At 42.0% G+C, this 14,350-nt stretch overlaps 1 protein-coding gene across 3 annotated transcripts in view; it reads right to left on the minus strand.

Moving 5' to 3' along the window:
* Window positions 1–14,350, minus strand: part of LOC147021305 (uncharacterized) — a 64,511-nt gene that overhangs the window by 37,669 nt on the left and 12,492 nt on the right. For 2 of the 3 annotated variants that reach the window (XR_015060747.1, XM_085891124.1), the window contains exons 8-12: window positions 14,040–14,215; window positions 13,758–13,841; window positions 13,057–13,234; window positions 12,763–12,783; window positions 1,056–4,746 (exon numbers count right to left, since the gene is read on the minus strand). Coding sequence is in view for 2 of the 3 variants with exons in the window: in XM_085891124.1 (XP_085747250.1) it covers window positions 1,056–4,746; window positions 12,763–12,783; window positions 13,057–13,234; window positions 13,758–13,841; window positions 14,040–14,215 (4,150 nt within the window). In the remaining variant the exon portion in view is untranslated. The remainder of the gene's footprint in view (window positions 1–1,055; window positions 4,747–12,762; window positions 12,784–13,056; window positions 13,235–13,757; window positions 13,842–14,039; window positions 14,216–14,350) is intronic. The other variant, XM_085891125.1, reaches the window with a different exon arrangement.

Genomic DNA, 14,350 nt, shown 5'->3' on the forward strand with positions numbered 1-14,350 from the left:
GTGTCAATCGGATAAGCGGTTACAGAGAGAGAGGAGAGAGGAGAGAGGAGAGAGGAGAGAGGAGAGAGGAGAGAGGAGAGAGGAGAGAGAGAGAGAGAGAGAGAGGAGAGAGGAGAGAGGAGAGAGGAGAGAGAGAGAGAGAGAGAGAGAGAGAGAGAGAGAGATATACAAGATTAGGACAGACGGACGGACAACCCGAAAACATCATACCTCCAGCGAATTCATCAGCAGAGGCCGAAAAAAGTGGAGAGGGCCTCGGCAAGCGTTTCACAACATGGTCAAGGAAGGTGGTGGATGCCTATTACTAGTTTACTGTTCACAAGCCAGTGTTAATTACAGCAATACGCACACTTATTCGCAAAAAACAACACAGTATTATGAACTCGTTATATGTTCCCATGTATCAGATGTGACTTTGTCTTTTTTTTTTCCAAAGTTGCAAAATGCAATTATCATTGAGTCATGAATAATGCACCGGTGTAAGGGCCTAGCCGAGAGTGAGACAACGCCGTAATGACGCCCCAGATGTAACGCCATCTTAGTACACCGCCATCCAAATGCCTCGCGTCTGGTATTCAGCCTGTCGCCTACAGACGTCAGATATATGGGTTATGGTGTTCAACTTCCGTCAGCAAAGGAATGGGATGGGTTGAGTCCTGGACGCCGGCCGGGGTGACGTGGAAGTCCATAGAGAGCTAACCTAACGCTAGACATAACGCCGGAATGACACAGCATGACAGACAGAGGGACGGGGTAATCAGGCTACTTTAATGGATAGATTCTTGTCTGTCAAATACGCATTTGATTCTTAAGTGCAGAACATCCACTCTGTGCTCTCAGAGGCTCATATTATTTGCCATTTTCTTTAGATTTTGTTTCACTCTATTTTCAGATCTTTGAATGACAGAACTATTGACAACCTATACTCAGTGCTGACAGTATAAGGTTTTGTGAATTTTTATTTCTCAGGATATTGAGGTGTTGTGGTGATAGTGAGACCCTTTTCAAAAAAATGTTGCGTGCAAGATATGACTTGTAAATAAAAGATCACTTACAAAAAACGTTGCTTTGATGTATCTTGTGCTTCTATCCTCGTTGACTCCAACTCTTGCTTCCGACCCTCCCGCAGTTCCTCCAGCAATCTCTGCAACCGCCCTACTTCCAACCTTAGCTTCACAATCTCATCTATATTTTCTGTACCTGCACTTTCATTTGGTTTTACTTCCTCTTCTTTTTGCATCTTCTCTTCATCATTCTTGCATGTGTTGTTTTTCTCAACATCTTTCCTGTGAATATCATAGTCAATCATTGTTGAAACGTCTACTAACTTGGCCTTTGGTTCTTCCGCTATCATAGATATCATTTCTGTCTCAGCTCGAGCAACGTCCAACTCTCTTGCCATCGAAGTACGGACATCCTCCAGTTCTGTATTATTTTGTCCACGCTGCCTAATCCTGGAGCTCAAACTTTCAAGATTTTCCTCACCTACACACTCTTTCTCTCGTATCGGTGCTAGATCCCCACTTTGCATTTGTGCCAATACTCCCTGAAGTTCCGCCATCTTTTTAGTTTTCTCATCTAACTCGCTTTTCAGCTGAACAACTTTCCTCTTCAGCTCCACATGGTTCTGAGAGTTTGTATTTTTAGACTGTGTTCCAATAACCTTTTCCTCAATCACTTCCATCTTCAGGTTTGCTTCGCATGCAATCTCATTCTCTGCCATGGTTTTTGTCAGTGGTTGCTGGCTACTTTCCAGGCCCTTTTCAATTTCCATTCCTTTTATCATCTTCTCCAGTTCCACCACTCTGTTATTTCTCTTTACCAACTCGGCCCTCACATCTGCCAACTGTTGCTCATACTCAGTCTTAAACTTCTCCACTGCCTTTTCCATATACTCTTGCCCCGTTAGCATTTGCGCATGAGCTTCTAATGATGATCCATGCATCTCAACAGAATAGCTCTGAAGCACTTTCAAGTAATTTGGTTCTTGTTGCTCTGAGGTTGCAACACAAGTCTCTTTTTCTTCAAGATACGTTTCTGGTTGTACAGTAACAAGCTTTTGTGTTTCTATGTTCTCTTTGTACCTTTCTACTTGTTCAACAGCTTGCAGTTTCTGATCTTCGAGAATAGATATCTCAGCTTTAAGCTGCAAAACACAGTCTTGCATCTCCTGCTCCTTCCTATGCATATCCTCCATGTTGGACAACAACATCTCATGGTCCTTAGTCAATTTCTCCTGCAGTTCATAAATCTCCTTCTGTAGGCCAACTATGTTCATATCCTTATCTTGTAATTGCTTACAAAGCTCAGAAGATGAAGTCATCTGTTTATTCATATCTTCTTGCAAATGCGTTACTTCATTTTCCTTGTCAGAGAGATGCTTTTTCAAAAGTTCTAACTCGCTCTCAAGATGACTGCAATGTACTTCTACCGTCTTGAACTCCTGCACAGCTTGTTCATTATTCTGTAGAGACTGGCAAATTTCTGCTAATTCTTGCTTCTGTTTATCCATTTGCTCATTCTGGGAAACAATTTGGGCATTAAGTGCATTCACCATGTTCTCTTTTGATAACAGAATTACCTGGAATTTCTCCACCATGTTCTTGCAACCTTCCATTCTCTCATTCAGAGTTATGATCCGATCTTCAAGCGTTTTCCCAAGGTGTTCTAAAAGGCTACTCGTATTCGTTTCCAATAAAGAACAGGATAACTTAAACTGCAAATCATGCTTTTCCAGTCTGCTTTTGAGTTTTGAGTTTTGATCTTGTAGCTGCTGATTTAACTCTTTACTTTTCTTTTGAAACTCTTCCTTTCCCTTATTTTGCATTTCACATTGTTTTTCAAGTTCCTGAAGCTCATTTGTGAGCACTGCAAGCTTTTGCTGGAGATCTTTAACAAGATTTTCATTTTCCTGAAACCTCTCTCCAGAACTTTCTATTTCCTTTTCTTTTTGTTCTTTCTCCATCTTGTAATGTTTCAACATTATTTCAAGTTCTTCCACTATCTGTTTGTGATTTGAAATCTGATGCTCATGTTTTTCACATTGTTCTTCCAGTTGTTGCCTGGCTCCATCGTCAGATGTTTGCTGTTCTTGCACATGTTGCTCTTTCAAATGAGCCAGTTGTTTCTCATGGTCTGCTTTCATCTTCTCAACTTCTTCATTCAAACGCTTTGAATCACACTTCAACATGTCTGCAATCTTCTCAGCAAACTCTGTCTCTTTCTTTTCCAGGTCATTTTGCTTTTGCCTAAGCTCTTTATTAAATTCACTTTCTTTTTCAGAAAGTATATTTTTAAAGTGTTCATTTATGTCCTCGATCTTTTGATTAAGGTTCTTTTCATTAACATCATACTTCTCAAGTTGAATTTTGTGCTCGACCTGTGCAGCGGACAACTTGTTTTCCACTTCAGTTACCTGGTTCTGGTGTTGCTGAAGCAACAAACACAATTCGGTTTCTTTTGCATTCAAATTGAAATGTAGGTGCTCCACCTCCGTTTCAAACTTTATCTTCGAGCTCTGTCCATCATTTTGTGCAGATAACAGCCTTTCTTGCATCTGTTGTAGATCACTTTCAAGCTGGGATATTCTGGTCTGGTTATCTTGCAGATACACATCATGAGCAGATGAAATTACATCTGCAGATACCTGAAAACCTTTATTTTCTAATTGAAGCTCTGTAATAGTGTGTTGCAGACCTTCCTGTTCTTGTGCATGTGAAGACACAAGCTCTTCAATTCTCCTGTCACATTCTTGTCTGATGTTATTCCCCACTTTCATCATCTCTTGTTCATGGTCCTCATTCAATTGCTTTATCTGTTGTTGGTAATCTTGAACAAGTGTTTCAAACTGGGCTTTTTCAGATTTTATTACTTCAATTTCATCCTCCAGGTTTAAATGTACTGTTGATAAAGTAGTCTGTTCATCTCGAACACTTTTGACCACATTATCCTTTTCTTTTTGCACATAAAGCAAAGGTGAATCAAGTTTATCCAATTGATCTTCAAAGGCCTCGGGCATTTTTTGATTTCTCTCCTGGAATTTCTTCAGCTTTTGAAATTCTTCTTCAAGGGACTCAGCTCTTTGAATAGATACATCAAGATTTGTCTTTAGCTCAGTTTCTTTAACCTGGAGGTCAGCAATCATTATTTCTTTCATAGCCAGAGATGAATTGCTTTCAGTTAACTTGACCTGCATCTCAAGGTACATATCATTCAAGTTCTTGAAGTCCAAAGATTTTGTTTCAAGCTCTTTCTTTTGGACATTAAGCTGCTCCTCGAGTTGAGTTTGCTGCTCTTTGCTCGCATTTTCCAGATTCTTCAGATGGTTTTCCAGCTCTTCTTTAGCCGTAATTGCTTCTGATAGTTCAGAGTCCACATTCTCCAGCTCTTTACGTTGAAGGTTCAGACTATACACTTCCTCTTTGCTTGATAGCAACTGTTTGCTTAGTTCCTCTGTCTTCTTGTGAAAGTCTTCCTCCATCCTCATCTTCATTTCCTCCATCTGCTTACACACATTCTCATTAATCTCTCTCTGTGTTTGCTCAGACATCATCTCCATCTCCTTTTCTTTTACTCTCTGTACCTCTTCAACCTTATTTCTCATTTTATCATTCATATTTGCACGCATCTCTTCAACCCTTCTTGCCATTTCTTCCTCCATCTCGACACGTGTCGCTTCTAATTTTTTCTTCATCTCTTCCTCCGCCTGCTCAGCTTTTAGCATTGCTTCTTCCAGCTCTTGAAACCCTGAGCATACACAAATAAATTATTAAATATTAATTATTGATTGGTTTGATTTTTATCCAACATGACATCAAGCACAAGTTGCATCAGTTCCTCATGCAAAAATAAATATACACAAAAGCCCAATTTAACAGACAATAGTGGATGTACAAAAACCAAGAACAGTCATAGAAACAATGTGAAATTAGATTATAGGACCAGAAGCTCATAATACTTTAGTTTTTTTATGAGAAACAGCCTGATGTTATCCATTTTGTTTTAAAGCAATATTTTTTAATTTTCCAATAAAATTCGATACAATACTCCACTTTCATCGCTTGATATCAAGTTTTCATATATGTGTATATTCACGGATTGTTGTTGCATTTTGCTGGAATAGTATGAGCCTCATCCGTTCCCGAAGAGACAGGAGAGGTTACTGCAAGTGGTGTGTGAGTCAACGAGTGAGTGTGTGAGTCCACTACCCCCAGCAAGATGTTGTTAAATTCCCTTTCTGATTTAAAATATTTATAGCATGTAAAAAGTATTTCTTTCTACAGCATGTATGCTGGAATTGCATTGGATACGGTTTCGTGGAATATTTAAAAGCATACTCGCCTCACAAATGAGAGGACCTGGGTTTGATTGACAGATGGGTCAAAATCCCAAACAGGTTTTCTTACTCCAAATGCCTTTGTTTACCGAACAGTAAATAGGAACCAGATTGCTTGTTAGTCGATTGGTGAAGCACTTTCCAGAGTTATGGTTCTGCAAGTGTGGATAACAGGTGGACTGGTCTTCTGGGACTGCCTTCTTGATACCGGGTTACACCGCTTGCAACCTCAAAGTGTAAATGCTGCACTCAGCAGTTCCTACAGTATAAACAAATTTTCTTACCCAGGTATTCATTCACATGTCATATGTGAAGAGCCATCTTCAGCTATGGAGAGTAACAATAATTATAAGATGTATCACGTGCAGAACTGTAAGGATGTAAAAATGATAGTGAACAAGTAATATTCTGGGCAAGAGGAGGTAGCTTTCCTGGCAGCCTTTTAATATACCCTTTGCAGGTCGATCAGCACGAGCCAGTCAACACGATTTTGCATCTACACCTAGCACATAGGTTTTGCTGACATGTCAGCAGTGTTGGACTGTTTGATGTTGGGAGGGGTGCTGTCGTTGGTGAATTTAACAGCTACACCCTGAAAATGTCTAAAATCTGTTACATAAGCCCAACTCTTTCAGCAGGTCACACTGATGCACATTGCAGTCTTGTCATTTCCTCCAGATGGCAAGACATCTGAAAGTGGCAACATTGGCAGTGGTCGAATGTAAATTGCACATAGACTCGAGTATCCAAAGTCACCAATGCCTGACATCAGATTATTCTGCTGGTGCCTTGCAGATACTCGATTCCGAACAATTCTGAATCTATACTCCATAGCTGGATTTCTACAATTCCCACACATTAAGCCCTGTCAATTAAATAGTGCAGCAAAGATAAAGAGTGCAATCGAGCTGGCCTCCAGTTGGATGAAATATAGTTTTGTCCAAGGGAAAGGGTAGGAACCTCTGGTGATGTAAAAGCGTTGCGGGAAAACGCCAAGGAGCAGCACTCTGTTCACCTTATCGAGGCAAGGAGAGGCTTTGTGGCTATGCAAACGAGGTCATGCCAATCAAATAGCAACACCAAATGGAGTCCTGTAAGCCTGTGTGCACCCAATTAACCCCCTTTTTCCTTTTTATGATTATACCCACACCTACTTCCCAATTCATAACCCACTATCATATATTGTCATTCCAATGACCCTAATTCAACGGGGTCGACTTGTAAGGGGCGCATGATATACATGGGAGACGTAAAAAGGTAAGCCACGTTGGAAGTTGGAGTTAATTTAGTAGTGAGCTTGTTTGGAATTGCAGTGAGATTGGGCAGGGGGTGGGAGGTATCGAGCAGAGTTGGAAGTAGAGATCACGGGCTGGACAACACAGGAATACGGAAGAATGGAGGCTGCAATCATCATCCAGTATGGGGCTAGAAATGCCCAATCCTGTGCAGTGCCATGAGGACAGACCCCACCCACCCCCTTTCCCCACCCCCTTTCCCCACCTTTAATTTCTCTACCTCAGTTTGCACGTTTTTTTGCGGGTGGGGGGTGTTTTTGCATACCCCATCATGCCAACCGATCCCATTGTCGTTTCAAACTTGTGGCTATTGTCAGATGATGAGTTAATTAGATGTTCTGTGTTATCTTGTTTGGGCTCCATCGCAATTTTGGTTCCAATACACCATTCTAGTGTTCAGTAATTTATCGATTCCTGCTGTGCATGCATTCTATTTGGCCACTCACCGTTCAGCTATTCCAGGGCCACACGGCGTGTGTGTGGATGGGGTGAGGTGAGCAATAAGTTGGCACACCCCATGCATACAACAATATACTTCAAAACATCTTGCCCAAGTCTGAAATGATGAAGGTTCATGAACAGTATTCTGGGGACATTTGAATCTGTAAAATTGAAAACCCAAAATATTGGAACAAATAAAAATCAGACATCCACAGTATGTATGTGTGAGATGCCTGAACGTGTGCAGAAACACTGAAAGTGACAAGATGTGATAATTTATAAAAATACAAGGGTAGTTCAAGGACATGGACACTTTATTACATTAATGCAAAAAAGGGCTGTCAGGACCATCTCCCTGGACGTATCTGGTGAATTTGACACAACCTTGTTCTCTGGCTACTCTGTTTACCAACCTCTCTGCCCGTGGCATACAGTACCGACTTCATTACTATACTTCGGTCTTTCTCCTCTCATGCAGTCAAGTCATTGCTATTAATGGAACTCTCTCCTTTCTTCTACCAGTAGAGGTGTCAGTGCCCTAATGCAGTGACTTTAGCCCAGCATGACCTCTCTGATCCTCTGGAAACCTGCTCTTCCTTTTTGCAGAGGACTCCATATTGTGTCATGTGAGTAGCCCATCCCAATGATAGCCAGACAGCACCAGCATCATCTTCTGCTGCTCTGCAAATGATTAGATGCCAGTCTGATAATTGGAACATGTGCTTCAATCAATCAACGGTCTCAGCCTGTTGCTTTGAAGTCAAAACTAGAACAGCACTCGGTGGAGCACATACCTCCACCAGGATGAACAGTTTACATTTTATTTTGTATCCCACCAACCAATAGGCCAGATCTGGATTCGGATCTTTACCAAAATCGAATCGATTCGTCCTTGTCGCACACACAATCTGTCCACCAAGTTTTGTCCGAATCAGTCAATAACGTTTTGAGATATCCTGTTCATAAACAGACAGACAGACAAAGGTGAAAACGTAACCTCCACTCACCTTCGGTGGTGGAGGTAACTGCAGTACCTTCAGAAAGTATTCACACCCCGAAACGTTTTCAGATTTTATGGTGTTACAGCCTGAATGTAAAATGGATTAAACTTACATTTTTGTCACCAGTCTACACAAAATATCCTACAATGTCAAAGTGAAAAAAATGTTTTTATAAATTTCTACAAATTAATTGAAAATGAACAAAGAAATATCTCACTTACACAAGTATTCAGCCCCCTGAGTCGATACTTTGTTGAAGCACCTTTGGCAGCAATTCCAGCTTTGAATCATCTTTGGTATGTCTATCAGCTTTAGGTCAGGTCAGGCATGGGAGCATGCGCAAGAGGAGCGCATCGCTGCGTCCTCTTTCCACCGGTACTCCAGGAGCCTCCGTATGGTCATCCCCCAGGCAGATTCCTGGCCCATCCCCATCTCCTTGAGATGCCGATCAACCTGCTGCAACCACGAGGCACGTGGTCGGCCCGTTGGCCTCCTCCACTCACGAGACTCCCTCGCTGACAGAACCTGGTGAGCAGGATCGGCATCAGGAAAACGAGCCACATGTCCATGCAGCCGCAGCTGACACTCACGGACTATGCAGGTAACAGATCTCATTTGAGTCTCTCTCAGCAACAGCTTGTTGGACACAAAGTCGGACCAGTGATAGCCAAGGATTCTCCGAAGAGACCTGGAACCAAAGGAATTAAGTCTCCGTCTCAGATCCCTGGTCAGAGTCCAAGTCTCACATCCATAGAGCAAGACTGGAAGCACCAAGGACCTGAGGACTCGGACTTTCGTCCTTCCACACAGGTACCGGCAGCGCCACAACCCATGATCCAGTGAATCCATGACTCCCCAGGCCCGTCCCAGACGTCTGTTGACCTCTGACTTAGCCAGCAGAGACATGAATATCACTGCAAAGGTAAGTGAATCTTTCCACGACCTCAACATCCTCACCACAAACAGGCACAGACAGGATGGCAGCATCCAAGATGTCATTGAAAGCCTGGATCTTCGTTTTGACCCAGGAAACCCGTTTTGGCCCAGGAAACCTATCAGCTTTGCACACCTGGATTAGGGGATTTTCTCCCATTCTTCCTTGTAGATTTGCTCAAGCTCTATCAAGTTGGATGGGGAGTGTCAGTGAACATCAATCTTCAAGTATTTCCACAGATTCTCAATGGGATTTAAGTCTGGGCTTTGGCTGGGCCACTCAAGGACTTTCATGTTCTTGTTCTGAAGCCATTCCAGTGTTGCTTTGGCTGTATGCTTGGGGGGTCATTGTCCTGTTGGAATGTAAATCTTCACTGCAGTCGAAGGTCTTTTGCACAAACTGTTATATCGCATCCTCTGTTCGTCACCAGTTCCTGCCCTTGGTACATTTCCAGGAATCTCATGACGGCAGTCAGTCAATGATGGTCAGTGCCTGCAATGGCACAGCCCTGATCAACAACCTTGGAAGCAGAGCTAACTCCTCCCGTCAGTGGCCAGAACTCATGCTGTTCCACCGGCCCGAGACCGGAAGGCATGCCCTAAACAGGCCTAGACACCTGACCCGCTTTCCAGCTGGTTCCACACATGGGGCTAACATGACAAGATATCCTAAACCTGACTACACTAAAGTGAAATAACTCATCCACCCAGCCAGACAACATCAGACAACTTCATTTGAACCATGTGTACTTATCACAGATTAAAAAAAAAAAAATTTCATTGGAATTGTGTGTTTAGCTTCTGAGAAGAAAGCAAATGCCTCTTTTGGGGAGCAACCCCCCCCCCCCCCCGGAAACCTGCTGTTTGGGTCATTGTCCTGTTGTACCTTCCTGTTCTTACCTTCCGTCCCATAGACCCTCTTAGACCCCGACTTTTTTTAATGGTCTGAATAATCTTTGGTGCATCACGGGTGATAAAAGGTCGTGGTCAAGCTTCATCTAAATTGTGTGTACAGTTTCGGAGAAGAAAGTAAATACATATTTTGGGGGGAAAGAGAGAGAGAAAGAGAGAGAGAACGAGCTAGAGAAGGAGAGAAGGAGAGAAGGAGAGAAAAAGAAATATAAGTTTAGAAATTTCATTTACTGTAAATCTCAAAGTGTTTTTCATTAACCCCAAACTCCTCCTCCTTCCAAATCTCCAGTTTACCCTCCTGAGAGTTTCCTTCTGTATCCATCATATCCACCCCATGCATCCTCTTCTGCCTCCCTCTTTCTTGACCTTCAACTCTGCAGTTGGTGTTTCCCCCCCCCCCTCTCTCACCTGTTCCTTTTGGCCTGTTGCATCCTGATCCATTCAATGTACGAGTACTAGATCTTTCATGAGCCTCGACGATGTATACAAAAAATAAATAAAAAATAATCCCCTTCACTACGCCTAGTGTTGGCTTAAGAATGAAGGTGGCTGGCTTAAGATCTTCGGGTTGAGTTTGAGCCCCTGTTGTTCCGATAAATAACACTAGGTAGGTTGACTCAGCTTAGTGGTAACAGGGGCACTGCATCAGTGGCAGAGCCATGCTTCCAGAAAATGATGCAACCAGCAGCCAAAGGCTGCACACAAAATAATAACAATCTCATTCACTCCAGTTTCCTCTTTCTCCTCTTCACTTCTGCAATCTTCTCCAACATACGATAAAGTTCTCTAAAATTTTGAAAGAATGCCAAGTAGGAAACAAGAGGGAGAATCGCTTTGCAATACAATGTTCCCTCCCGGTCCCAATGAAGAAGAAACCCTATAAATAAAACCACAGTGTTTGGGTCTATTCGGCAAAATAAAAGGAAAAGCAATTTTCACTTACCGATATCCTTTATAGAGTATAAACCAATCAAGACAACCGGGATAACAAACTGGAAATAAAAATTAGCTTGCTTTGAAGCATGTTCGAGCCGATACCAGAACAACAATAAAGAAGAAGAACCTTGGTAATCTACTGTGTTTTGTTCGTTTCTCGGCTTTGCCTATTTCATATTAAAAATAACCCGATGTACATGCATGAAGCAAAAACATGTGTATGGCTTATGTACATGTATATATATATATATATATATATATATATATATATATATATATATATATATATATATATATATATATATATATAATACATTGTGGTATATAATACACCTGGGATCATTCCAATTGCACTGGGCCATGGATCAACACCCAGGCCGAAGGTCTGGGGCTTGCCGATCTGTGCTGCTTCATGCAATGGCGGCGCACGATTTTATGGGGGTGGAGTCAGGCCAGATGTCCAGCCAATGGGTGTAAAGCAGTGGGATGGAGTCAGGGCAGTTGAACAATGACCCATGTATATGACAAGCCGGTAGGCGGACATGGGTAGTCGACTACCCAATAGAAGCTGACGCGATGGGCCCGTTCGATGGGGAATGACCTGAGGATTAAGCACAAGAAAATTCATGATTCTAGCTTCAAGGGTTAATGCTGCAGATTGTTTTTTCGTTAAAATACCCCCACATTTAGAGGTTTTTCGGCCGTTGCTGGGCAACGGAGGGGTCCATAGCAACGGTTCTTTCTCACACATAACTAGGACATACCATGAACCTACCATACCAGTTTCATGTATATCTGACTCAGTCTCTGAGATATAACGAACTTCGTTTTTTTATTGTTTTCGACCAGGGTTCATTCAAAGTCTATCTTCTCCGACAGTTTTCATAGGATCCTGCTGGAAATTTTGGACAATATGGCTGAATGTACTGCCCACAGTCGCCTGTGGCCCGATTTTTTATTTTCGAAAAAATAAATTTTTTATGATTTTTCAAAAATTTCAAAGTCCTGTTGCTCGGCAACGGTGGTGTCCATAGCAACGGTTCTCATTTGCATACAACTAGGTCATGGTATGAACCTACCAACCAAGTTTCATCGAAATCGCCATTGTATTAACTGAAATCGCCATTTTAAATACTGATAATAAGGGTAGAACAAATCTCAAAATGTTTTTTATTTTTATTTTTTTTCGACGAGATTGACTACCCAATATTTTCTACGTCGAAAAAGGGCATAACTATGTAAAAAAAAATTGACAAAACAGCCTGAAACTTGATCTAGTTCTGTAACTTGTCACAATAAAGCCATGTACCAAGTTTCAATGAAATATGTTGAAGAATATGGGGGGGGGGGGGGAGTCTGAAAAACCACAGGTGGGACGGACGGGCGGATGGACGGACAGACAGATGGACAGCAAACCTATTGTCCTATCTGGTGAAACCGGTAGGGGACTAATAAAAGCGAGAGCAATTACTCATAAAAAGTTTAGAACACAATCAAGAAAAAAATAGACCATTTGGCAATAAAACTGTGAAATGGCACACTTATGGAAGAGAGAGAGGAGAGAGGAGAGAGGAGAGAGGAGAGAGGAGAGAGGAGAGAGGAGAGAGGAGAGAGGAGAGAGAGAGAGAGAGAGAGAGAGAGAGAGAGAGAGAGAGAGAGAGAGAGAGAGAGAGAGAGAGAGAGAGAGAGAGAGAGAGAGAGAGAGAGAGAGAGAGAGAGAGAGAGAGAGAGAGAGGAGAGAGGAGAGAGAGGAGAGAGGAGAGAGGAGAGAGAGAGAGAGAGAGAGAGAGAGAGAGAGAGAGAGAGAGAGAGAGAGAGAGACGAATTGCATTGAAAGAAGGAAATGAAGGATGAGGAGAAACAGAAAGACAAATAATTTTGCTAGGGATAAGGAAGACAGCATTCTTACCCCACAGCTGTTCAAATAGGGCTGAGAAAGGAGACCATAACAGTCACTCCCGTAAAGGCATGGAAAAAGAGACAGGTATGGATAAGATGAGACAAACAACTGGAGGCATGAATGAATGGAGGATGTTACCAAAATCACAATGAAATAAAAATAATTTTAAAAAGAAGCTGTGAAGTAATAACATTTTCAACAAACACTGTGACAGAATAACTTCAAGGGAAAGAGACGGTTAAGACGCTCTTTCCTGAGCATGCGACGGTAAAACAATCTACAGCAACGATGCCAGATGAGTACCTGCTCGTACAGCTCGATTCTTCAATTGCTGTAGCTCATCACTCCCCGCTCTCAACTGAAGCAGCTCTTGTTCAAGCTTCTCAATTTTGTGTTCCGAAGACTGTATGCGGTGTTGCAGTTCTTCCTTCAGTTGTCCTGTGTGTTCAGCAGCATGGCTCATCTTGCTCTGATCAGACTCCTAAACGATATCGGCGGAAAAAAAAAGAAAAAAGTTCCTTGGAGCCAGGTTTTCTCAGTCTTTACCCATCCTAAACTTTAGACTCTTGCAGGTTAGTGTTCAACGCACAACAAATAAATAACTAAATGAACAACAAACTTTTGCCAGCACAAATCTAACACATTTTGCACCAAACATGGATTGAAATGTGCTTCGATCTTCTCCTTTCATATTATACATTTCAACATGCAGTACGAGAGGAACGAACGGCAGGCTATGCAATTAACTGCCACGTCCCAGCATAGCATGCCACATCACACCAGTCGGACCACATTCCTTTAGATCGCATCTTGGCAAATATCCTTGCCCAGCAATCACTGCCTCCTCCTCAACAAAACTGAAACCACAGGACAATTAAGATCGATGTAAACCAATTTTATTGATAAAATAATTTATATTTAAAAACAGAACTTCAAAACGTTTTTTAATTTTTTTGAAAGAAAAAAAAAAGAAGAGTCTGACGTCAGCAGTTCTGAATGAATACCTTGTCCTCTTCCAAAGTATCAATAGTGTTCTTTGCCTCCCGCAGATGCTTCACAAGACGTGATTTCTCTGCCTGGTGTTCAGCCTGTGGAGAACAAAGACAGAGTTAGTAAGCCTTGAAAGACAGCAAAAAGAAAGAAAACCTCATTGAGACAAAGCAGGAGTTCATACATTCAGCACATGTGCAAGTGTTAAACACCATATCTGGGTTTAGATTTTCTCAAACCGATAAAAGAATGCCAGCACACAACAAATAAATAAGCCCGCATTACAAGACACTTACCGCACTAGCCCGCATGTCTATCTGAAGGGTCTTCAACTGCTCTACGAGGGCCTGCTTATCAGCCTCAAGTGTAACCTCACGTTCCTTATGCTGCTTGAATTCTTCATGGCACCGATGAAGCAACAACTTTTGCCGCTGTACCTGCTTATGTAAAGCCTCCTTCTCTTTGCTGGAATCTGAACCAATCCAGGAAGGCGTGAGGGAGAGGCGAGATTATAATCGCAGTTAACACACCAATCACCCAAAGTAGCTAATTTATTTTCATTTTCATTCATGATTAACAGTACTTTATGTTTAAAAAAAAACATTAA

The sequence above is a fragment of the Eptatretus burgeri genome, chromosome 8 (genome assembly GCF_056783735.1).
Source record: "Eptatretus burgeri isolate ZD-2024b chromosome 8, Ebu_testis_v1, whole genome shotgun sequence".
Taxonomy (NCBI): Eukaryota; Metazoa; Chordata; class Myxini; order Myxiniformes; family Myxinidae; genus Eptatretus; species Eptatretus burgeri.